The 27,350-nt window shown below is 42.7% G+C and overlaps 1 protein-coding gene across 1 annotated transcript; it reads right to left on the bottom strand.

Moving 5' to 3' along the window:
• Positions 1–1,418: 1,418 nt before the first annotated feature.
• On the bottom strand, positions 1,419–26,258 carry CDK5RAP3 (CDK5 regulatory subunit associated protein 3). The gene is made up of 14 exons (XM_073683505.1): positions 26,150–26,258; positions 23,283–23,328; positions 21,953–22,084; positions 20,810–20,910; positions 16,705–16,753; positions 15,175–15,353; positions 13,354–13,490; positions 12,635–12,788; positions 12,468–12,557; positions 10,920–10,998; positions 4,754–4,842; positions 3,387–3,592; positions 3,070–3,241; positions 1,419–1,549 (listed from the first exon to the last, which is right to left on the bottom strand). Exons 1-14 carry the CDS (start codon positions 26,153–26,155, stop codon positions 1,484–1,486), a joined length of 1,506 nt encoding a protein of 501 aa, XP_073539606.1. The 5' UTR covers positions 26,156–26,258; the 3' UTR covers positions 1,419–1,483.
• Positions 26,259–27,350: the final 1,092 nt, after the last annotated feature.

Below are 27,350 nucleotides of genomic sequence, written 5' to 3'. Positions count from 1 at the left end.
TTTATTTTTAAAAATATCAGAAATGTGACAAAAAAATGTGCAATTTTCAAACTTAGAATGACTATCCCTTTAATCCCAATAGTCATGCCACACAAAAACATTAATATATCACATTTCCCTCATGTCTGCTTTACATCAGCACCATTTGTAAAATGTTTTTATTTTATTAACATTTTAAAAGGTTTAAAAATGTGCCAGTCGTTTTTCTTTTTTTTTTCAAGGAAATTTACAAAACTTATTTTTTTAGAGACCTGTTCAGTTTTGAAATGACTTTGGGGATCCTATATATTGTAAACCCCCAAAAGTGATACCATTTTAAAAACCGCACCCCTCAACGCATTCAGAATGGCTTTCAGGTAGTTTATTAACCCTTCAAGTGCATGTCAGGAATTAATGCAAAGTGACATGACAGGAATGAAAAAAATGCATTTTTACCACCTAAATGTTTCTAGCTTCTGAACAGGCCACCATAGCTGGAAGACTCTAAGGTCATTATTTGGCTATGAATTGGCATGGCAAACATCAGGACCACACAATCAATATCGCAGTGTGCCGATGGGGATAAAGCGGGAGCCCCCACGCTCTTAACCATCTAGATGCTGTAGTCACTATTGCCAGCAGTATTTAAGGGGTTAAACGACCATGGTCTGTGCAAACACTGATTGTGGCTGATACAGCAAGTTGTCAGCTGTAGTGTACAGGTGATAGCTACAGGATTGTCACCCGTCAGAGGATGCTAGTGTCTTATATCGCAGGTCAGTTTTAAGTTGTATTGGTGGTCATTAAGGGGTTAAAATCTGTTCCATACATCTATTTTTTTGGAAACAAGGGCGTATGATTTTTACAAACCTCACGTGTATAGGATTTTTTTTTACAGAAATTTCTGCAGGAAACCGGTCGTGTGTAAACATATTGTTAAAATGGCATAACCTACAAAGCATCCTGTTCATGGACAACGTTCAACCCAGAGATCCAAGTCCAGGATCCCATAACTCCTTCACAGCCAAATCCCGCAGCGTCATTTGTAAACCCATCCAGTAAGAACCTGACAAACCATGGCTCCCGCCCCCTGGCAGAGGCGCACGATGTGCTTACAGGTATGGCTCCGTGAGCCTGCTGATTAATAGATGCCATCACTCAGTGTCCAGCTGGAGGGTGCAACTTTCCCCCCCAGGAACCGAGATAACGAGCAGCCAGAATAATGAGCAGTGACAGGTCACTCGTCATTCTGATGGGATGTAATTAGGGAGCCAGAAAGAGGAGAAAGGCTCGCATAGAGCAGTGTGGTACTGAGAGAGAAGCAGGGAGGGAGATGGAATGTGTTATCCGCAGAATGGTCAGGAAACAGACAGGTTAGCGAGATAAGGTGAAGTGTGTCATTGTCATTGCCAAATATTACGTGAAAGGACAGAACACAGTTATAACACTTTATAAAGATGATGTTTTAATGTATAAACTGGAGTCGGAGGTCAAGTGATGACTTTCAAAGTCCAGTGCCGATGAGTTTCACCGGGCGGTTATTATATCGCCGAGATATATCTGCTTCGATCTGCAAGAAAAATGAAGAGGTAAATTATCCTTTGTTTGGCAACTGCGCCATTAGTTGGCCCATTATGAACCGGCCCAAAAGTCTTGAATATTAGGAAGGCCCACGCGATTGTATTGTATTCCGTATTAATTTTCAGCCTGACTCAGTCTCACGACTTAAAAAGGACTTTTCACAAAATTTTTCACGTTGAACTGGACAAACTATGTAATAGGTGCTGCAGAGCAGAATAAAACTTTTTTTTGCCTCTCCATTGCAGAGATATTAGCAATCAACGTATCTGGGAACTAAAGAGTTAATTATTTTTTTTTACGACTAAGTGGGCACCACTGATTTCACTGGGGGCGTGTACTTCTTCCTCTTTCTGATGCTGACCAATCATAAGCAAGCAGCAACACACTGGAGAAGAAGAGCATGCCCCCACAATAGCTTAGAGCCGGCACAGCCACAGACATAATGCCAGTGTGCTCCCTTCACTGCAGTGATGGCATGTGCTGGGGCACAGCAGACCTGAGAGTGCTAACTGACGGCTTTCATTTCTGCCAGTCAGTGTGGGGAAGGGGGAGAGAAGTGCAATGATGTTTAGTCTCATTACAAACACTTCTAGGGCCCAAAGAAGAAGTCTGTAAAACTGATGAAACAGACACTGAGACTGCTCCGTCCAATTATTCAGGGACTTACATAGGGTTACTTATCTCAGCAAATCATAGGCACAGTACACAAAGCAACCTATGTTTCTTATACTGCGCTTAGTAACTGTGCACTTATCAGCACAATACTACGTGGTACGCTGAACTCAGCGGCGGCCCTTCGGCGTCCACAAACCTAGTCTAATTATATTAAAATGGTGCAGCGCTGCTTATGTATGATGTATATACAGTTACCATATATCATACTGATTTAGCCAGACCACCGTTAATGTCCTATCATCATCAGCTGACAATTGCAACTATTGCAGCACGCTGTGGATAGGTGATAACTTGTTGGGAAACCGACCGCCAGGACCCACATCACCCGGTAAAACAGGAAAACTTTATATCTCGGTTATAATGATGTGGCAGTGCACATTCCCGACCACTGCTCCATTTTTTCCCCATGGGGCTGTCAAACGCCGTGCTCCATGTTTTCCAGCAGCCCCAGAAAAGTCGGCAGCTGTACTCAACTTTTTCCTGCAGCCCCAGGTGTCTGACCTGCCGCTCCATTTTATCACATAGATAGCAATTCCCCATTCTGCCGATCTGTTCGGGTCCAAGCAGAGCGACACCCACCAACCAGCAAGTTATCATTATCCTGTAGATTGGTGATTGCTTATTTTCAATAAACTTTAAACTGGCGGCAATATAGTGATACATGATGTTGTTACGAATCAGGTCACGAATCCTACAGTCAGGCTGGGAACTGCTGCCATATTACAAAAGTGAATTAGCCCTTCGGTAGCAGCTTTTTGCTCTATAAGCAAGCAACCCGCCATCTGTACATATATCCAGCTACACCTACCGATTCCACTAGTTCCCAGCACTCACCTGCTTCTGAAGTTCACGACTCCTGTCTTGTAGAAGTACAAGCTTAGGCTCCAGGCTCTCCCTCTCCTCCTGCACAGATTTTCCTCTCTCCAGCCATGCCTCTCTTTTCCTCTCTAAGAGTTCTGCTTGCTTCAGCCGCTGTCGTAGTAGGTCTGTTACACGATCAACATACCTGTAACAAACATGATCATATAACCTGACCCCAAAAAGTGGACCCTCTGAATTAGTAGATCAGGGGATCTACGAAACATAAAGCATCAGATCTGTCAATGTATCTATCGAGCAGGAACAACAGAAGAAAATCAGATCACACTAACCGCGGAGAGGCTAGAATGAGGAAAAGATGGCGCATTTTGACATCCGTTAAGCGTCCAATTAAATCTTTAACATGGGATAACATGGCTTCAACTTTATTCCTGGTCTGTCCCTGCAGAATGGGTGGGGCCGTCTGGAACTGTGTGACGGTGACAACGTCTGTGTCGCCATCAATACCCTGAAGCCACTGAGAGAGGAAGAGCTCCAACTGTCCGGGAGAAATAAAGAGGTTAGCATTAAGAAAAAGAAAGAGAAAGGGGATGAAGGCACTTTTAAATGGGCCGATAGGTGTGAGAAAGCATGGCAGCTTGGTGATTAAATGGCAGGGATCAGCCAGTGAACGTGCAAAAGCATGTTCATGTAAATAGATGTGCTGCTGATAATATACTACATGTACGTGGGCAGAACAGTCATATTAAGGGTTGTTCATCCCCAGACAGATAGCATCGGCCCGTGTAAAATGACCTTAAAGGGAATCTGCCTGCTGGTCTATGCTACTTTATCTGAGAGTAGTTAATTAAACCCTGAATCCAACGATGTATCATGTAGTTTAGTGGGTGCAGCCATTCTGACACAGTTTTTAGATTTAGCAATGCAGCAGAGCTGAGAAAGCTAACTCCGCCCACACCAGTCTCTTTATGTACATTGTCTATAAACCCTGAGCAGCTTATCACAGGATGGGGCGGAGTTGGCAACCAGTTGAACACACATCAGACCAGGCAATGATAATCTCCTAGTGATAAAACATTCATTACAAGTAAACAACAACATACAGCTTGATAAGTGATACATCGCTGAAATCTGTGTTTCAGCCTCTAACTCCTGCGGTCTTCAGATTACATAGCAAAAACCTGCTGAGAGATTCTCGTCTCGTCACTGATGATTGCTGTTTATCGTGGCCAGAAATCTGCCAGTGTAAATCAGAAATCAAGAGATGGAGACAGAAAAAGGACAAATAAGTCATCATAAACTGGAATCAAGTTAAAGGAGAAGACAAGTAAGAGGATGATGGTGGGGGCAGCATGGAGGAAAAATGTGGGGGTAAGAGCGTGACACAAAATTATACGCAGAAAGAAAGCATGAGTGAACACGAAAGCAGATGTAAGAAAAAAAGATTAATGTCTAAGACAGAGGTCAAGGCTAGAAAAGAAGAAAAATTAAAGCACAATGGAGGAACACAGAAAAGAACAATAAGGAAAAGACAGAATAAGAGAGAAGAGAACAACACAGGGACAAAGCTAAGAACAAAGATAAGATAACAAAGGGAGTAAGAAGAGCAGAAGAAACATAATAAAAGGAGAGGAAGACATACAGAAAAGATAGTGCATATATGAAGAAGGCTAGGAACATTAATAGATCAGACATTCACCTCCATTAATTCATCAACAAACTGGTTGCGAGTCTCTGTGTTCTCGAGCACGGTGAGGGCATCGGATCCTCGAGCTACACCGGGGGGGACTAGGAGAAAAAGACAAGTCAGAACAGCAGAGCTTGTAATGGTTACATTTACTGAGAATCGTAATGTATCAAAATTACTTTAGTTACTCATTAAAGACTTGCTCTTGTTCATCTGACAGCTGTTTCTCCCAATCCCAGTGTGAATGCGCATGCTTATTTCAATGGGCGAGAGAACAAAGCCGCTGTCAGACCAATCTGACATTGTCTTATCTACTGTGATAACAAATGATTGGGTATGTCAAAATCCAACATGCCCAATCATTTTTCCCTAATCATAAAGTGAAGAACTGAAAGAAAGGAAACAAATTCCAATTTATCTTAAAAAAATAAGAAAAAGAATTTGTCCCTTTCAATTTTTTTTTTACTGTACAGGCATGCTCTGTTAAAAAAAAAAACAACAATCAGGTTTATATACCCCCTGCCCTTGACTGCTGCGTCTCCGTTGCTGCTCCCTGATCTTTGTTGATATGGCTGCAGCCGTGACAGCACAACTATAACCCCTGGCAAAAATTATGGAATCACCGAGCTCGGAGGATGTTCATTCAGTTGTGTAATGTTGTTGAAATAAAGCAGATCACAGACATGGCACAAAGCTAAAGCCATTTCAAATGCAAACTTTTAGATGCAGACTAACGAGCAGATCTAATTTGATGCAGGTGTTAGTTTTGGAAATGAAAATTTACAGGGTGATTCCATAATTTTTTCCCTCCGAATTGAGTAATTCCATAATTTTTTCCCTCTGCTTGGTCTGAAAAAAATTACCCTTACTGAGTACCACATTTTTTATCTTGATTTTAGTGTTTCTTAAAGCCCTAAAGTTGCCATTTGAAATGACTTTAGTTTTGTGCCATGTCTTTGATCTGCTTTTTTTCAACAACATTAAACAACTCAATGAACATCCTCCGAGCCCGGTGATTCCATAATTTTTGCCAGGGGTTGTACAACACAAGACATCTGCCGCCCATCACTGGGCTGAGAGATCACAAGCTATAGTCGTGATGTCACCCCTGCAGCCATGTCTACAAACATCAGGGGCAATTGTAGAGAGGCATCGCTGCAGTAGCAGGGGGTAAATAAGGCTGATTTTGGCATTTAAAGGGGTTGTGCCACCATGTAATATGTATTTAATGCTGCAGATATAATAGAAATAAAAACGTTTTCAATTTAAATGTATTAACAATTTTGCTCTATTCAAAAGCTCTTTGATGTTTGGCTTAGCTCCCCCTAGTGGTAGTATTGTCCGTCCTGCCTCCTACAGGTTGAACATGCGCAATTCCCTCTCACTATGAAGCAGGATCTTTTCTGCCTGGCTTTCAGCTATTCTCTGTGGAAGCTGGGGCTTCTGAGGTAACTAGACACAGAGGGTTCCAGCTGACCACCAGGGCAGGAGCTTCTACAACACAGCTCTGCTTTATCTTCTGAATCCCTGCATATATAGAAGGGAGTAGCTAGCAGGAGTTTGTCTTGTGTGCCTGGGCTCAGAATTGGCTGTGACTGAGGTGACAGCTTTTCATCTCAGCTGCAGCCTATACTGAGCCCAGGCACACAAGACAAACTCATACTAACTACTCCCTTCTATATATGCAGGGATTCAGAAGAGAAAGCAGCCAGTGATTGCTTTACTAATGCAGCCCCAGCTCTCTAGTGATGATCGAGCAGTGAGAGAGAGAGAACTATTTCTGATTCATCAGGAACTCCAGCAGTTTTGGAAGCTCCCGAGTCCTGACTCCTGGACTGGGGAGAGGGAGGAGAAAGATCTCTATTTCTGATTCATGGCAGTCGCTGTCCACAGTCTCATATCTCCAGCATGGAGAAATTACTCTCTATGTCCACTCCATTCATCCCACAATCCCCTGTTTATCTCCATCCTTGCCTGTCCTGAGGCACACAGCTGTCATGTGCTCCGGCTTTCTTCAGTCTATACTATATTAGTATGCTGTGTTGTATACTAATATATAAATAATATAATTAATAAATATACAGTACAGACCAAAAGTTTGGACACACCTTCTCATTTAAAGATTTTTCTGTATTTTCATGACTTTGAAAATTGTACATTCACACTGAAGGCATCAAAACTATGAATTAACACATGTAGAATTGTATACTTAACAAAAAAGTGAGAAACAACTGAAAATATGTCTTATATTCTAGGTTCTTCAAAGTAGCCACCTTTTGCTTTGATGACTGCTTTGCACACTCTTGGCATTCTCTTGATGAGCTTCAAGAGGTAGTCACCGGAAATGGTCTTCCAACAATCTTGAAGGAGTTCCCAGAGATGCTTAGCACTTGTTGGCCCTTTTCCCTTCACTCTGCGGTACAGCTCACCCCAAACCATCTCGATTGGGTTCAGGTCTGGTGACTGTGGAGGCCAGGTCATCTGGTGTAGCACCCCATCACTCCCCTTCTTGGTCAAATAGCCCTTACACAGCCTGGAGGTGTGTTTGGGGTCATTGTCCTGTTGAAAAATAAATGATGGTCCAACTAAACGCAAACCGGATGGAATAGCATGTCGCTGCAAGATGCTGTGGTAGCCATGCTGGTTCAGTATGCCTTCAATTTTGAATAAATCCCCAACAGTGTCACCAGCAAAGCACCCCCACACCATCACACCTCCTCCTCCATGCTTCATGGTGGGAACCAGGCATGTAGAGTCCATCCGTTCACCTTTTCTGCGTCTCACAAAGACACGGGTGGTTGGAACCAAAGATCTCAAATTTGGACTCATCAGACCAAAGCACAGATTTCCACTGGTCTAATGTCCATTCCTTGTGTTCTTTAGCCCAAACAAGTCTCTTCTGCTTGTTGCCTGTCCTTAGCAGTGGTTTCCTAGCAGCTATTTTACCATGAAGGCCGGCTGCACAAAGTCTCCTCTTAACAGTTGTTGAAGAGATGTGTCTGCTGCTAGAAGTCTGTGTGGCATTGACCTGGTGTCTAATCTGAGCTGCTGTTAACCTGCGATTTCTGAGGCTGGTGACTCGGATAAACTTATCCTCAGAAGCAGAGGTGACTCTTGGTCTTCCTTTCCTGGGGCGGTCCTCATGTAAGCCAGTTTCTTTGCAGCGCTTGATGGTTTTTGCAACTGCACTTGGGGACACTTTCAAAGTTTTCCCAATTTTTCAGACTGACTGACCTTCATTTCTTAAAGTAATTATGGCCACTCGTTTTTCTTTACTTAGCTGCTTTTTTCTTGCCATAATACAAATTCTGACAGTCTATTCAGTAAGACTATCAGCTGTGTATCCACTTGACTTCTGCACAACACAAATGATGGTCCCAACCCCATTTATAAGGCAAGAAATCCCACTTATTAAACCTGACAGTGCACACCTGTGAAGTGAAAACCATTTCCGGTGACTACCTCTTGAAGCTCATCAAGAGAATGCCAAGAGTGTGCAAAGCAGTCATCAAAGCAAAAGGTGGCTACTTTGAAGAACCTAGAATATAAGACATACTTTCAGTTGTTTCTCACTTTTTTGTTAAGTATATAATTCCACATGTGTTAATGCATAGTTTTGATGCCTTCAGTGCGAATGTACAATTTTCATAGTCATGAAAATACAGAAAAATCTTTAAATGAGAAGGTGTGTCCAAACTTTTGGTCTATGCTGTATGTGTATGTATGTATGTATATATATATATATATATATATATATATATATATATATATATATATATATATATATATAACACAGATCACATAGTATATACTGGGTGTGATGTGCTGTATACTAATATACAGTGGGTACGGAAAGTATTCAGACCCCTTTAAATTTATGACTCTTTGTTTCTTTGCAGCCGTTTGGTAAATTCTAAAAAGTTCATTTTTTTCTCATAAAAGTACTCTCTGCACCCCATCTTGACTGAAAAAAACTGAAATGTAAACATTTTTGCAAATTTATTAAAAAAGAAAAACTGAAATATCACAAGGTCATAAGTATTCAGACCCTTTGCTCAGTATTGAGTAGAAGCACCCTTTTGAGCTAGTACAGCCATGAGTCTTCTTGGGAATAATGCAACAAGTTTTTCACACCTGGATTTGGGGATCCTCTGCCATTCTTCCATGCAGATCTTCTCCAGTTCCATCAGGTTGGATGGTGAACGTTGGTGGACAGCCATTTTAGGTCTCTCCAGAAATGCTCAATTGGGTTTAGGTCAGGGCTCTGGCTGGGCCAGTCAAGAATGGTCACAGAGTTGTTCTGTCCCTGCAGCTGAAAAACACCCCCATAGCATGATGCTGCCACCCCCATGTGTCACTGTTGGGATTGTATTGGGCAGGTGATGAGCAGTGCCTGGTTTTCTCCACACATACTGCTTAGAATTATCACCAAAAAGTTCTATGTTCGTCTCATCAGACCAGAGAATCTTATTTCTCATAGTCTGGGAGTCATTCATGTGTTTTTGAGCAAACTTTATGTGGGCTTTCATATGTTATGCACTGAGGAGAGGCTTCTGTCGGGCCACTCTGCCATAAAGGCCTGACTGCTGGAGGGCTGCAGTGATAGTTGACTTTGTGGAACTTTCTCCCATCTCCCTACTGCATCTTTGGAGCTCAGCCACAGTGATCTTGGGGTTCTTCTTTACCTCTCTCACCAAGGCTCTTCTCCCACAATTGCTCAGTTTGGCTGGACGGCTAGGTCTAGGAAGACTTCTGGTGATCCCAAACTTCTTCCATTTAAGGATTATGGAGGCCACTGTGCTCTTTGAAACCTTGAGTAATGCAGAAATTCTTTTGTACCCTTGGCCAGATCTGTGTCTTGCCACAATTCTGTCTCTGAGCTCCTTTGAGCTCATGATTCTCATTTGGTCTGACATGCACTGTGAGCTGTGAGGTCTTATATAGACAGGTGTGTGCCTTTACAAATCAAGTCCTATCAGTTTAATTAAACACAGCTGGACTCCAATGAAGGAGTAGAACCATCTCAAGGAGGATCACAAGGAAATGGGCAGCATGTGACTTAAATATGAGTGTCTGAGCAAAGGGTCTGAATACTTATGACCATGTGATATTTCAGTTTTTTTATTTTAATAAATTTGCAAAAATTTCTACATTTCTGTTTTTTTCAGTCAAGATGGGGCGCAGAGTGTACTTTAATAAGAAAAAAAAATTAACTTTTTAGAATTTACCAAATGGCTGCAATGAAATAAAGAGTGAAAAATTTAAAGGGGTCTGAATACTTTCTGTACCCACTGTATATGTGTATGTAAGCACATGATGACAAAGAGTTAGGACACGTTCACACGTTCAGTATTTGGTCAGTATTTTACCTCAGTATTTGTAAGCCAAAACCAGGAGTGGAACAATCAGAGGAAAAGTATAATAGAAACACATCACCACTTCTGTATTTATCACCCACTCCTGGTTTTGGCTTACAAATACTGAGGAAAAAAACTCACCAAATACTCAATGTGTGCACGGGGCTTTTAGAGTGTTTTGTGAGTGGGAAAATGGGAACACGTACTATTATTACAAAAGACATGGCGATTCCTGTGAAGCTGGAAAGTAGTAAGGGACTATTTCAACACCGCAATGGGGAAGGATATTGTAGACGCAGTGATGTGGCAGGTGAGCCAATGTAAAAGAGGCAGCTGCTGTCACATGGGCCTTCGTTTGAATCCCACAATCTCTCCTGTGCAGTACGATGTGATGGGATTGAAGTGAACTAGAAATCATAAAAAAGATATTTTTTAATCATGTTATTCACATTTTTCTGTGAACATTTATACCTGTTTAGGAGCTTTTATCAGCAAAGTGTGTTGTGGCACAACCCCTTTAACAGAACATGCTTGTGGAGTTAAAAAAAATAGAAAAGTGAAATACTCCTTTAATTTTCAGAATTGTCAATGTACCACAAGACTGAACCCATGTAAGTTCTTAATAGAAGATGGAGGCATTAACTACTACAATGAATCATCCAGAACTTCAGCAAAATCTGAATAATCCAATAAAATATTCCTATAAGACTCAAAGTATATGAGACTTTCACCCCACACATCATGAGATGCCTGATGCAGGAATAATACTGTAACCAATACTGATAGGTAGAGCGACGATGCTTGTTAGTTTTAGGCCTCACCATCATGTCCATCTTCCAGCACAGTGATGATCTCTCCAGGCAGAGCTTCTTCAGTGTCCCAGACTATGGCATCTGCAACCTACAAAAAACCCAAAAAAATCACAATGCACAATAAATGATAATGACTGAATCAAAAAAAAAGTTTGTTTCACAAAGATTTTTTTGGGTGACTAAATGTAATTTTTGGTTCCTCTAGAGAAGCAAACCTAAAGCAGTGGGGGAGACTTCTTATACTATATGCCACAATGAAGCTGCAATTTTCACCATAAAACTGTAGCTTTTTAGCACGTGTTTTAGATATTTTCTGAGGTTCATCATCTGGCCAAAGGGGTGAGAATTTGCATAAAATGGGTAGGGCCTAGATGAGATTTCAGTATTCAAAAAACAATGCACCAAAACTTTGGTGCAAATGCCCAGCACAAACAAAGCTAAGGAATAGGTGGTGTAAAGCTAGACTAGACTGTCTAAAATTGCACCAAATTTGTCATCCAAATAAGCCACTGAGATCAATCTGGCGCATTTTAAGACTGTCTAGTCTTAAGTTTGTATAGTGTAAAAGACAGCCAGCTTTAATAAATGTGCCCCATTATGGTTTAAAATCTGTAAGCAGATATTTAAAGAAGCACTCCTCCCATCAAAGTTTTTATCCTCTCAATATATTGCAATCATCATATTATATAGCTCTGTGTACTTACAATTGCTCATTTTGCCTTTCTACCCAGTTAATTCTTCTCTTTTCTCTGCTCTATGTAGAAAAAGGAAATCTCTTGTCCCTTTATCATCCTCCTCTTTAACTCCTGACCCAACTGCTCCACTTCCCCCCTGCCAGGGACTTTTGCAGTGACTCATGACTTGTGCAGAGAAAATTGACCTCCTGTTTCAACACAGATTCTACACAGAGCTTAGAAGGATTCAGCTAGTCAGTTTTTTTTAATCAATCACATAACTTTTTATACAATTAAACCCAGACATTACACACCCTATCTCCCCGTCCCACCTTTATAGCCAGCTAATCAGTTTTTAATCATGTGAGGTCATAGACCTAATGGAAAACAGAAGAATTAACTGTGTAGAAGGGTAAAATGAGCAATTATAATGTACACAGTGCTATATAATATGATGATTTCTGTATATTAAGTGGATCAAATCTTTGATGGGAGTGCTTCTTTAACACCTCTAGTACATGGTCTGATGGGTGGTGTATGACGTATATATATTTGCTTTTCTTTCAATCTTTGGGTCACGTATGGCTCTCTCAGACTCTGTACTAGCCATAACATGGTACAATAGGTTTTAGAAGTGGCCTTTAGTAGATGCCCTGAATCACAGCATATCTTCTACCATATTTCCCAATTAGAACAGTTGATTCCTAGAGGGCTCGGAAGTGGGACCCTCTGTTATCAGCTCCTGAATGAGGAATCCTGCTGTTCTTAGGTACGGCCCATGCTAAATCACCCCCAAGTGACTGTATGGATAAGCGAAACATAGAAGTGGTCACCTATGGACAAAGATTCCCCCTGCAACATTACCTCCATATAGGCATCTTACCTCTGTTCCTGAAACAATGCCCCAGTCTATGTCCTTTGATGTCTGCAGCGCTGGAGTCTCTGTAGTTAATTCCAAATTTCCCCAGTCAATCTGACAAAAATATAGGTAATTATAAGGATGGCAGTGATAGTGACCATAGACTTCTATGGAATATAGGTTACTCTTACCTCTCCTTCTTCTGTACAAAGGGAAACCTCCTTAACATCCATGACTTCCGGACGTTCTACAGTTACTGGCACTTCTCCAGTTCGCCACTCGTATACCATGGTGTCTCCATGTTTTTGGACATAGCAGATGAGAGGAAGAGAATGTTCAGCGGAGCTAACGGAGAGAAAAAAATTACGATAATTCTTCAATATTTAGTCACTTGATTTCTGTGCAGCTTTGAGAAAGGAAATCTGTCACCAGGTTTTTGCCACCTAATCTGAGAGCAGCATGATGTAGAGATAGAGAACCTGATTCCAGTGATGTCTCTTCCTGGGCTGCTTAGTGTTGTTTTGATTAAAATCAGTCTTTTATCAGCAGGAGATTATCACTAAAAGACTAATAAACCGGCTGCCAGGTAGTCCTCCATGTCAGTGAGCTCATTATAACCCCGGCGCCACCACTGATTGGCAGCTGTGTACACTGTGTATAGGCACAAAGCTGCCAATCAGTGGTGTGGGGGAGGTTATACAGGGTTCAGCATTCAGAGAACTTCTAGATCTGCAGCAAATAAAACAGGGATTTTATCAAAACTGCAGCAAGCAGCTCAGTAAGTGATATACTGCTGGAATCAGGGCTTCTGTCCCTACACCATGCTACTCCCAGATGAGGTGGCAAAAACCTGGTGACAGATTCCCTTTAAAACAGGTCAAAGAAAATGAGACACCACTCAATTGCTTACCTGTCACAGACAAAAGACACACAGGCCTGGTATAATTCGATTGCAGGTAGAAGTCCAGAAGCATCTGATCCGACCTGTCTCAGGGCTGCTGGGACATCCTGGACCAACATCTGAAGTTCCTTACGAATATCGTCTCCCTACAGGGGCGAATAAGGGAAAGTAAAGCTTCAGTTTGGGTACAATGTAGATCAATGCATTCTCCCTATCGGTAGAGCATGTACAGTGGAATGTAGAAGTTTGGGCACCTCTGGTCAAAATTACTTTTATTGTGAACAGTTAAGCAAGCTGAAAATGAAATGATTTCTAAAAGGGCTAAAGTTAAAGATGACACATTTCCTTTGTATTTTAGGCAAAACAAAATATATATTATTGTCCTTCTTTCCATTTTAAAAATTACAAAACGGAAAATGGGCCGATGCAAAAGTTTGGGCACCCTTAGAGATTTGTGTGCTCAGATAAGGTCTGAAACATTGGTCAAAGTTAATTAGCCTGTTAGGGTTATAGCTTGTTCACCATCATCGTTGGGAAAGGCCAGGTGATGCAAATTTCCCAGCTTTATAAAAGCCCAGCCTCCTCTAACATTGTGCCAAATAACAGCAGCCATGGGTTCTTCTAAGCAGCTGCCTAGCACTCTGAAAATGAAAATGGTTGAGGCCCACAAAACAGGAGAAGGCTATGAGAAGATAGCAAAGTGTTTTCAAGTTGCCCTTTCCTTAGTTAAAAATGTAATTAAGAAATGGCAATTAACAGGAACAGTGGAGGTCAAGATAAGGTCTGGAAGACCAAGCTAAATTTCAGTGAAAGCTGCTCATAGGATTGCTACAGAGGCAAATCAGAACCCCCGCTTGACTGCAAAAGACCTTCAGAAAGAATTAGCAGACTCTGGAGCTGTGGTACATTGTTCTACTGTTCAGAGACACATGCATATGGCCTTCATGGAAGAGTCATCAAAAGAAAACCTCTCCTGCATCCTCATCATAAAATTCAGCGCCAGAAGTATGCAAAAAAACATCTAAACAAGCCTGATGCATTTTGGAAACAAGTCCTGTGAACCGATGAGGTTAAAATAGAACTCTCTTACCACAATGATCAAAGGTATGTGTGGAGAAAAAAAAGAGCACAGAATTTCAGGAAAAGAACATCTCGCCAACCATTAAGCATGGGGGTAGATCAATCATGTTTTGGGGTTGTGTTGCAGCCAATGGCACGGAGAAATTTCAACAAATTCTTGATACAAACATAACACTATCTGTAAAAAAGCTAAAGTTGAAATGGGGAAGGCTTCTATAAATGGATAATGAATAAACACATGTCAAAATCCACAATAGACTACCTCAAAAGGCACAAGCTGAAGGTTTTACAATGGCCCTCACAGTCCCCTGATCTGAACATCATTGAAAATCTGTGGCTAGACCTCAAAATATGGTTTACAGCAAAATCACAGCTCTAAAATATCATCTAGATAGCAAATCGCAGACACGTTGCATAGATGTTTTTAGTTGTGTGAAAACTGCAGTCGTACGACATGTCACAGTGTAGCCCCAGTTTTAAGCCCATGACAGACACTCCTAGTGGTGCTTACCTTCCGGGACTGACAACATTTTGGAAATGACTGTCTATTGTTTTCTTATGGAAATTGAACTGTAGGGCGATTTTCCAATCCGCAGCATGTCAGTATCTATAGCAGACTTTCACCACAGTTATCACCCCTTTTAATGTAAAAGGATGAAATCCACAGTAAAACTTCTAGCTATAAATTCTGATTTAGCTGTGAATTAAGCGTGTGCATCAACCCTAAAAGTAATTATTTGGTACACTTACATTGATTCCATAGCGCTTGCAACTGCTATAATACTGTTCTCGCTGCTCCGCTGCCCCCTGCACACACTCCTCGGCCCGACGCTCACACTCCACAACAAGCTGCTGACACCGGGTTATCTGTTTCTTTAACCCAGGGATCTCATAGCTCACACTGCGCATCAGCAGACTGCCACTCTCCGCTAGAAAGGACAGGAAACACAAAAACAGTCACCACCTTCATAGTTATCTACACCGCAGGGACGATCTTACCCTGAAGTCGTTTCAAAAGGGAATTCCCAATATATATATATTATATATATATATATATTGCATCATCCCCAAGAAGACTCATGGCTGTACTAGCGCAAAAGGGTGCTTCTATTCAATACTGAGTAAAGGGTCTGAATACTTATGACCATGTGATATCAGTTTTTCTTTTTTAATAAATTTGCAACATTTTCTACATTTCTGTTTTTTTTCAGTCAAGATGGGGTGCAGAGTGTACATTAATGAGAAAAAAATGAACTTTTTAGAATTTACCAAATGGCTGCAATGAAACAAAGAGTGAAAAATGTAAAGGGGCCTGAATACTTTCCATACCCACTGTATACATAAAATGTACAGTTGAATATGAAGAAATTACCACAGTGCCCCCATAACAAAGATAATAATAATAATCTTTTTATTTATATAGTGCCAACATATTCTGCAGCGCTTTACAATTCAGACAATTTACAGACATTAAGGGCACTGTCCCCATTGGGGCTCACAATCTACATTCCCTATCAGTATGTCTTTAGAGTGTGGGAGGAAAACGGAGAACCCGGAGGAAACCCACACAAACACAGGTAGAACATACAAACTCCTTGCAGATGTTGTCCTTGGTGGGATTTGAACCCTGGACCCCAGGGCTGCAAGGCTGCAGTGCTAACCACTGAGCCACCGTGCTGCCCAAAGATGGAAACAGAGCAATTCCTCTTTGCAGCTGATCATTACGGCAGCTGCACCCTATGACTACGCTCTTGCCTAGGAGCAGCTCATAAAGCACAGGAAGACCACATGCGGGTCAAAATTTGGGCATCACTATAAAACTTAAGAATAAAAATTATGTATTAAAACCAGTTATTTTAATAAAAATACAATACAGGAACATTGAAAATGTCAAGAAGGATGTAGGCATACAGCTCAGCACCTTACTGATTACTGTTAAGACCCTCATGCACATTAGATTAATGTCAGCGAGACTCTCCCACAACAGATGAGGTCAGGGGAAAAGTGGATCCGACCTGTTGAATCTCAAGGGCCGATCCTTATGTTCGGTCGAGGTTCTCTCATACAGAACATAGAAACGTTTGGACAAATATTCCTGTGCATGAAGGACATCGGACACAGGTGTCAGCAGAATGATCATTTGGTAGCCATCTAATGTGTATGGCGGCCTTTAGAAATAGCCAGTTCCTATACTTCATATCACCCATTATATGCAGTCTTCAGTGAGCATTTTATTACATATTCATGGTTTTCAATATGTGTCCTATATTTGTAACTCACCCAGATAGGAATTATCAGCTTGGTATAGAGATATTACTTCTTGCCAATCCTGAAAATAAAAAAGATATATAGGAATATTATAGATATGTAAGATGGGACTATCTTATTAATGAAATGCTGTGCATTAAACACATTAGGGCTTATTTCTGAGACCCCATTTCTACTGTTTACTCCCTGAGGAAGCTCATGTGAAACGCACGTTGGAGTGTGGGGCAGTGGCAGCATCTCCACCATGATCCCGGGTCAGTAACTTTTTTCATCACTTATTCTGAATGTCTCACACTTGTGTTTTGAGATATTTATCCTTCACTACTTTTTTGTTACCATTCCTATCTTTACATACCCCTTCTTAGTGCACTTGCACCTTATATACAAATATATTAAACTTGTATAATACATGACCATGTATAGTTAATGGTGTTCATGTTCCTCCGCCTCTAGATTTTGATATTGTTCTTTATAATTTTTGTCTTGTACATGTTTTTTTTATCTTGTCTTGTCAACTGGTGTTTCAACAATAAAAGTAAAGATTATGTAATTTTGGGGTATTTATTGATTACTCAAGGCAGTCCTCTAGGTTTTATAGTAATTTGTCTGCTTGAATCAGTGCTTTCTTCTGCCTTCATATGCTTTGTATTTTTGATTAGTGTTATATTCCTTCTATTATAGGCTTCTTGTCATAGATGTGTAAGATGGGAATATCTTATTAATGAAATGCTGTTCATTTAACACATTAGGGCTTATTTCTGAGACCCCATTTATCCTGCAGCACCCCCTGTAAAATGTTCTCCTCCACATAACATAACAGATTCCTGTTCACCTACATGTAACATTTGTCCAGTTTAGTAAAGCACTGGGATGTTAGTAAAACATTGTGCAATGCCTAAAATGTATAGAATTACTTCCCTGGATGTGTAAGGTGAGTGAAAAAGCCCCAGAAGCCGAGAAACAAGTGGCAGACAGTGATTTGGCTGCATGTAAACCAGATGCAAATACAGCACAATACGGCCAATGCAGATTAGCTGCAAACCTGAACGAACACCAGACGGTGACTACATACACAGGACGGACAGATCTAGCCTTGTGTGATGGAAATCAGCTATCCTTGCACTGATGTTCTGGTGGGCTTACAAATCACAGTGATTCTGTGGTGGGGAGGGAGAGAGGAGCCGCCATAACCAGTGATCAGGCAGGAGGTGGATTCAGACTACCACAGACCCCCATAATCTACGCTGCGGTAAATCACAGCTGTCTGCCAATAGATTAGAGAAACTTTTAGGTTCGGACTTACATGTAATACATAGCATAAGCCGCTTCCAACCGGACTCTGGGTTGGGACTGCCGGGCGCTCACTGTGACGTCAAATGATTTTAAAGTTTACGTGAACCAGTGAATGCGTGATAACAAGTCATTATCCATACCACACATCAGAAGCTTCTTTTCCTTTGGATACTGCAGAGCAGATTACCCCGGCTCAAACCTGCGAGTTGCTTTTAATATGAAGAAGATTCACTAATCTTCTAGACGACCATATAACGTATGTGACTTCACAGGACACTGCATAAGGAAGGCTACAGCTTGCAATACATATAATAATGTGGGTGAAACCCGCTGATGGCAGCCAACTATCTAAGGGTGCTTTCATATTGTGTTTAGGAACCAGTTCGGTGGCCCCATCGGGGCAAAACGTGATTATGACAAATGCGTCGACAGGCCTTAGTCTATATTGGTGCTCATAGAGCAAACGTGCGCTCTGCCATGCATCATTTTTGGACATAAACGCCTACTGGAGGCGGACACTCAGACGTAGTAGGCTGTGTCTGAGTGTCAGCCTCCAGTAGCCGCACACACCTGAAAATGATGCACAGCAGAGCGGATGTTCGCTCTGCCAGCACCATTATAGTCTATGGCCCCATCAACGCATACGTCTGAATCCCATTTTGTGGGTGGTTTGTATTTAAGCCCCGACGGGGCCACCGAGCCGAAATGTGAAACACCCTAAGGCTATGTGCCCACGATGCAGAAATGCTCCGGCTTTTTTCCTGAGCGTTTCTGCATCTCCCTGGCAGAAAAAACACATGCGGATTGTACATGCGTTTTTCCTGCCAGGGACATGTGGATTGTACATGCGGATTGTACATGGGGATTGTACATGCGTTTTCCTGCCAGGGACATGTGGATTGTACATGCGGATTGTACATGCGGATTGTACATGCGTTTTCCTGCCAGGGACATGCGGATGTGAAGCGTTCTTCACATGCATTTCCGCATGCGGGTTGACAAGCGCTTTCCAAGCGATTTGAACATCACTTGGAAACTGCTTGACAACTTGGTCACACTATATAAATCCATGCAATCGGCATGGATTTATATAGTGTGACCGAAAGAATGGTAAAAAATAAAAAATAAATATTATACTTACCTTCTGATGGCCCCCGGAGTCTTTATTCGATGCGTCCTGGCTTGCCGGCAGCTCGGGGTAGACTAAAGGACCTGCCGACGTCAGCGGTTGCGTGACCCATCACATGACTAAATGACGTCACCGCAGGTCCTTTAGTCTACCGCGAGCTGCCGGCAAGCCGAGAAAAGGACACAGGGGGCCATCAGAAGGGAAGTATAATATTTATTTTTTATTTTATTCTTTTTTTTTTTTTACAGGTACTATGGTACCCGGGTCCAGAGGAGAGTCTCCTCTCCTCGACACCCGGGTACCATCCGCACATTGAAACGCATGGAATCCGCATGTACAGATGCAGTGATGCGGATTCCATGCGTTCCAATGCAAGTCAATAGCGGCGAAAACGCTGCGCTTCCGCAAAATAATTGGTAGTGCTGCGGATTTTTCCGCAATGATAATCTGCAGCGGAAATTTCCGCAGCATGTGCACAGCACATGCGGATTATCATTGGGAACATGGCAGACCTTCTACCAAGCATTTTTTAAGCGTTTCTGCAGCGGAATTGCCGCTGCGGAAACGCTTAAAAAACGCATAGTGGGCACACAGCCTAATGTATATAAGGACCTCCTGAAGGCAGAAGAGACAAGCATCAGGCAACTAGATTGCTATATGTTCAGTCCTTGTGTTTTCAGATGAGATAACTCAACGCCCAAAGTCAAGGTCCATTTACACAGCAAGATTATTGTGAATAATGTTTCTAGGAACGTTCACTTCACAATAATCATGTAGTCTGAACAGGCTGCTGATGACCCGACGAAGGAGGAAAACGCTCGTTCGTCAGGCGAAATGATCTTTTTTGCTGCACCGTTCTCGGCAGCGTATCTGCATAAATAGGACTCTCGCTGCCAGAACAATAGCAGCTTATGTGCACTGAGCGATCTATTACATATTGTTCAATGAGTATTAGAAGAAATATTTACCGGGATGGAAGCTCACTCTGATGCAAAAAAATCAAGTAATATAGCAATATGTACACCCTAGCTAATATACTCCTGTGACTAGGCCTGCGCTGTTTTTAGGTGACAGCCTCTCGCTCGGCAAGCCTTCAGTGGCACCCACACATACTCTTAAAACAAATGTTGAGAATCTTGCACAATGGCAGTAGAAAAGTGCTTTTCGCTGAAGGTGTGCAAATTGGCGCATCTGGACACATCTGCTGCCATCTTATAGGCAAGAGTGCCATGATGACGGTAGCTTGTTGAGTAAGGGGGCATGGCTTAAAATCAGAGCAGACCAAGGGCATTCACATTAGTGTATTACATTACTTTGAAACAATTTATATTAGGCCTAATTGGACAACCCTTTTAAATAACAGAAATAACAGACACAATGTTTTTTTTAGTTAATTTCAAAAACCAACATGACAATGGCTATATGGATTATAGGGGTAATCTGGCTCTGCATCAAAAGTGAGCGGTGTCAATTGCATTACGACCCCACACGCCTGCAAAGACGAGTGCACGATTTGCATTTATCATGCATATGTCATATTTTAACAGGACATGTTCATGATATCTGCTGATCATGAACAAGTCTCAGGAAGTGTTTGGGGTAACGAAATGAGTGGCACCAAATAAACCCCTTTAATTGTACAAAGGAACGTTTTTCCACTATATGTCTTATTTGTACAGATGTAATGTTTCCTACCTTCATTCTCTGAGATGAATATCTTCCAAAAAGGTTTCTGGTCGCAGCTTCTGTTCCCTTTAATATCTCAACAATCTTTAAGCAGTGGAAGTAGTTAATATCTGGAACGATTGAAAAATATAATAATAAAACCTATAAATCCACATTCTGCATCCTCTTATAGAAGCCCTGGCTTCATGACAAGGCTTCTCATCATCACTATATCTCCCAGCCAGTAAGTAGAATTGGGCTCGGCTGCAACTGACGGGCAATCTATTTGTTTTTTTGGGACGTTTTTAATAGTACCTTATTCTTCTTTTAATTTTCGCCTTTTTAAAGTCTATTTTCACACTACTTGTTCACCTGTTTTTTCTCTGTATTCGTCTTAGTGGATGGTGTTTGGGGTTTGCAGCTGATTCAACAATTGCAACTTTTTATAGTAATTACATTTTTGCGCAAATGTACTGCAGTCTGTCTCTGAAGTGATTTTATATAGGTCCGATTTTTTTTTTTTTTTTGGAAAATTTTATGTCACTTTGGTGGAACATGCGGCTTTTTAGGCAAAAAAGTAGAAAAAAAAATGGATAAAAGGTGTGGCATTTTGAAGAATTTGGTGCAAATAATGTTAACGGATATCACAAGGCAAAAAGAAAGAAAAGTTGGCTTTAAATATAAAACAAATAATGAATTTTTAAAATTACAATTTGCATGACATTTTAGGCTGCCAATGTTTTTTTTATTTTTTTAAGAACCCTCAGGGTGATACCACACTGCGTCTGGCTGCATGTGTCTGAAACGTCACAATCTGTGATGCTGACAGGCCACAGGATTTAAACTAAATTGTTTAGCCATTGGGCTTCCTCATGGGTGGAGTTTCGGACGCATGTAGCATCACCATTAGGTCAGTTTCATATATCCGATATTCACAGTCTGAGTATAGACTGGCATGTCGGAACTGGCCACAGCTCTCCTGACCCAAACTCAACAACCTCATAGGGATATATGAGGCTAGAGACAGGAGACCTACAGCCAGCCCGGACATTGCAATCTGTACTCAAACCGTGAATATCGGTCGTGTGACAGTGTGAACAAGGCCTGAGGGAGTTGTTCAGGTGTATAAATGACTCATTATCTCGGCATATGCCAGGATTCCCAATATCTCACATGTTCCTGAAAGGAGATTCCGGATATCCTCATGTTCTGGCATGTCCTGAAGTGCTTGATTCACCTTCTCTCTAATCTGCAGTACCTTGCTCTGCCACTTGAGGACGCAGTGTCTGCGATCGACCAACCAATCTGTGAAGGGACAGAATGACAAGCGGCAATCACTGAAAGTCATTTTTACTATTCAATGCTTTTCTCACACGTCAGTGACTTTTTTATTTCACATCGGCAAAAAAATTTCAGTTTAGGTTTTTGTCCATTTCTACTTAAGACAGCTAAAGGTTTCCCTAGCATCTCCTAGCAACCAGTCAGTGACAGTGTGAACAAGACCTGAGCGTGCGGCCTCACCTGAGACTTCATTCAGACGTCAGATATTAACGTACTGTACATGTTTCATTGGTGATGTTCATGGGACTGGACACGTACCCATGATAATCTATCAAACTGTCCACATGTCCGTGGTACAGTTTTCTTATGTTAGTCATGTAGCGTCTTTTTGCCTCAACTACCCGGAATTCCGGCAAAATTCCATTTTTACCACCATTTTGCAAAAATGCTACTTTTTGCCCGAGATGTTGCAGCACTTACTCCCCCGCATACATCTGAAATCTGAGAAGAGAGAACAGAATCAATTTTCAGGACCCTGGTCCGGCAGCCATGTTAGTAGTCCGTGGCCACCCAGTATAGCGCCTCCTACCTGCCAGACTCCCCATTCTGATAAGTAGGCTCAGTGAGACATCATACATGCGTCACACCACATCGGTAATTTCATGCTGCGTCTACAAATACTTGAAGGTATGAGGCTCTTCAGGGCTTTTATATGGCGGCCATGGACTACAAACATGGCCACTTGACCTGGGTACTGTGAAGTTATTTGCTCATCAGTATGGAGCATTCTATATACAGATGTATAAGCCTCTTATTTTAGATTTTACTATGAGTTGGTGCACTTCGATTTGTTGATCCAGTCCAGCATCAATGTCAGTAATCGGTGGCTGCTGGAAGAAGCCCCGAGAATCACCTCTTTCCTCCCGGAATCAGAGGCTCTTCCTTTGATTAGCTTGGCCTGGCGTGATGTTACACGTGTGTCTAGCCATAACGATGACAGGCTGACTAATCAAAAGAGGAGCCGCGGATGCTGGAAGGTAGAAAGCGGATTACAGGACTCCAGTCCACCAGCCACAGATTACCGATATCACCAATGGACCAGGTCCTGAGATGGATTCGCACCAACACTAGTCCTACTTGTAGACATGGCCATAAATTATTTCTAGGTTAATTGTATGTTTGCCTTGATTTCTGGCAAATATCCTGACAAACATGTACTCACCCAGCAATTTGCTGGTCTGGATGTCGATGGGCACATTTTGTAGGTCCTATAAGGCAATAAAAGAGAATAACATATAAAATAAAGTAGCTTCTAAATATGTGGGCCACATAAATTTACCCTCAGTAAAGTCATCGGTATAAGATACCCAGACACCTTTAAATTTAAATTTAAACTTTTTGACAGTTAGGGTGATTAATGAGTGGAACAGGCTGCCACGAGAGGTGGTGAGTTCCCCTTCAATGGACGTCTTCAAACAGAGGCTGGACAGACATCTGTCTGAGATGATCTAGTGAATCCTGCTTTGAGCAGGGGGTTGGACCAGATGACCCAGGAGGTCCCTTCCAACTCTACCATTCTATGATTCTATGATTCTAAATATTTATGTCATAAAGCTGCCCGCACACTTTCCATATCTGTGGCCAAGGCGTTTGTATGCATGTGTTTTCCTGAACACGTCCAAGAATTTCATTCCCATTAAGCGGTGGGCCCGTCCCGCCTAGCCAATGTAATTGTAATGCGTATTGTCATTTTTACCCAGGTCAAATCTCCAACATTTAAAAATATTGTCCAGGATATAAAAAAATTGTTATAACAGGAGGAAATATGCTAAAATAAAAAAATGACTTATACTCATCTGCTAAATACCCCATCGCTCGGGAGGTCCTTGCTGGTCTTTCACCTGTCCTGCAGGGATGAGGTACCTCAGCGGTGATTCCAGTATGTACACCATGTGTCATTTATGTACACCATGGCAAGATCACCAGATCAGTGGCAGGGAAATTACCAGGTGAATAAAAGTAATTTTTTCATTTTAGTACATTTTTATATCCTGGACAACCCCTTTAAGTCCCAGTGAATCCATTAGGCTCTGCTCAAGTACCGTATATCACAGTCCGTCCATGCAATTCTTGGACCGACATGCTCACATATGCCTACGGGGCTGTACATTCGGATCAGGAGACCTAAGGTAACTCCTGGCACTGTGGTCTATATACAGACCATGAAATATGGGGTCTGATCCCAGCCCAACTGTGAGAACTGGACGGGGAAAAGGCTCTACTGGCTATATGAAATCAGACAACATTGCAGTAAATTAATATTTTTATTACCACAAACAGCCCAGATTCAACAGAAATAGATAATTAAAGGGAATCTGTCACCCCCTGGGAGATATCAGACCTTGACTATGGCCATAAAGGGTATAGAAAAATAAATCTATACATTCCTGTATGGCCCATAGTAGAGGTCTGATTGCAGAGAAAAGCGCTTTAATCAATTCCTTTTCCCACAGGCTTGGCGTCCGGGGGACGCCAAGCAATCCCCGCATATGTGCTTATTATTCCCCCAAATCCCCGCCTCTCTGCACAATTATCATATTCCCCCCTCCCCTGCACGTCACAGGGCCCTGTGACGTGCACTTTGCTCCCTGACCTCCCGGGCATGCGCAAAGCTTTGCTTCATCCCGGCCCCGTCTACCTGTGCACTGCGCTGCAGGTTTCTATTGCGCAGGCGCCGGGGGGGGGGGGGTCACTGTCACTTTCAGGTGCCTGCGCAATAGAACCCTGCGGCACCGAGCACAGGTAGACAGGAATGTGTCACCCCCCTGGGCGATATCAGACCTCTACTATGGGCATACAGGTTATAGAAAAGTAAATCTATACTTACCTGTGAGCAGCGCTATCGATGGCCGCTCACAGGCATCATGTGACCCCCGTGTCACACCCAATATCCATCGCGCGCTTTCCCAATGAATGGGGAGAGGGAGAGCGCGCGGTGGATGCCGGGTGTGACGCAGGGAATAACCCCGCCCACAACATGGCATCCACCGGTGGAACGCGGAAGTGGGACCTCCGGCAACCGCAACTTGTTGGGATGACAGCACTGGCTGCAGCCGGGGGTCACGTGATGCCTGTGAGCGGCCATCGATAGCGCTGCTCACAGGTAAGTATAGATTTACTTTTCTATAACCTGTATGCCCATAGTAGAGGTCTGATATCGCCCAGGGGAGTGACACATTCCTGTCTACCTGTGCTCGGTGCGGCAGTATCAGCAGCGCAAGGTAATTAGAAAGAACATTGTATTTATCATTAAAACACACTGGCATTTTTTTTAAAGTACCGGACAACCCCTTTAAAGAGGTTGTCACTACTTTATCCTTAGGATAGGTCATCAATGTCTGATCGGTCGGGATCCAACACCCTGTACCCCCCAATCAGTGTCAGCAGCCACCGACCAGAAGTACTCACTTGTCTTAAGGATAGGTCATCAATGCTAAAGTAGTGGATTAATTAAAGGCGAGCTAGGGATGCCATCAGGTAAGAGGCGGTTCTCCGGGCTCCCGTCCAGAGGCCACAGATTACTGATCTCGCTGATGGACCAGGTCCTGCCAATCGACTTGCACTAACTCTAACTTGGTCCCCCCACCATAGTGATGAGTCCCAGCAGAGGGGTCCTGTGATCACAGCGCTGTGACGCATCACCTCGGTAATGGCAGCGGACTTGGCGTCCTTTGGCTACTTCTGCTATGTAATGTATGGCTATAAGCGGGGGGCCGCACATTCAGCAATCCCCCAGTGTATCTTGTCGTTTTGACATCAGCATTCTTAGGTCATATCCAATGCATCATCCTCACATGTATGGCCGTCCTGACAGAGGAGCCAGACATGACACAAAGACTGAAGGCAAGACCACTGAGTCTATGTGTGCAGCTGTGGTGGATCTACAGGTGACAGACACCAGTGCATGCTGGGACTTGTAGTTCTATGACAGCTTGAGCGCCAGGGCTTTGCCTGCACTCTGATTCACCCGACTCTGCACCATAAACCGACGATCTGCGAACACAGCGCCCCCGCCCCTCCCGGACAGACCTGCATCCCGGCTCCGGTGACTCTTAGGACACGTGTACCGGACACACTGCTCTCCACCAATCACAGGATAGCTTGCCGCAAATAGTCCCCGCCCACACATGGATTCCACCAATGACACAAGCGCTGATAACGCGAGGAAGATAAAACGTTCTCATGGCCAAGCTGTAGGCGCAGGAAGTAGCACTAGGGGGCAGTGCAGATATCATAGATGTGCCAGCTCCCATGTAACCTATGAGATCGGGGCTTTTATATTGCAATGATTTGGTCGCGCTGTGATCGGCAGAGAGCGCAGATAACGATCACAGCTTCATTGCACTCTTTGTGTCATTTTTTTTCTGAATTCCATCATGTACCAGAATCCGCTGCAGAAATCCCAGGCAGAACTTTGGGTTTGTGCAACAGCTGTGCAGTTCACACTGATACGGATCGCAGGCAGATTAGTCCCATTCATTCTGTGTCCATGCTGCGTGTTTCAGAACCACATCAGGCCTTGGCCATTGAGAGTAGTGATTTACATTGACATCAATGGGAAAACTGCAGCAGATGTTACTGGGAAAACCTGCACATCTAAACCATGCCTTACTGTGCCTGCTGCAAATGAGCCTTTATTGCTTATTGCCTATGGTGCTAACCTATTCTGAAGCTTTGTACAAATAGTGCCATCACCGACATCAGCCCCTGTCACAATGGATCTCACAATCTGAATTCCCCATCTCAAACGACACTAGGACCAATACAGGAAACCCATTAATTTATGGGCAGCAAGGTGGCTCAGTGGTTAGCACACAGCATGTGCTAGTCTGGTCCAATGCATACACTATGCACAGGTCTGCTGTACGCCCTGGACGAGTGCATGTAAATAGTAGGCAGCTCCTGCTACCTTCCTCTATGTGCTGAGCACACCAGCTGCCCATGAAGCCGGTCACGTCCACAAACTCCTCTAAACTTAATGAGTAATTCACAAAATGTGAAGAAATCCCCTATCCATAGGATAAGAAATGACTTCCTGATCGCTTGTGCTTCTACCCCGGGACCTCCCACAATTGGCGCCTGGGAAGCGGGCTATGCAGAGCCCATTCTTCAATGGAGCTGAGGTGCCAGAACCTACAGATAGGGGATAACATGTTACCTTAGGAATAACCCTTTAAACTTTTAGTATGGAAGAAAACTGGAATGTACGGAGGAAATCACAAGGGCAGAA

The sequence above is a fragment of the Phyllobates terribilis genome, unplaced genomic scaffold (genome assembly GCF_046119375.1).
Source record: "Phyllobates terribilis strain yellow unplaced genomic scaffold, ASM4611937v1 Scaffold_5__5_contigs__length_657084704, whole genome shotgun sequence".
Taxonomy (NCBI): domain Eukaryota; kingdom Metazoa; phylum Chordata; class Amphibia; order Anura; family Dendrobatidae; genus Phyllobates; species Phyllobates terribilis.
Note: the sequence above shows the minus strand (reverse complement) of the source record. Positions and strands in the feature narration are given on the sequence as shown.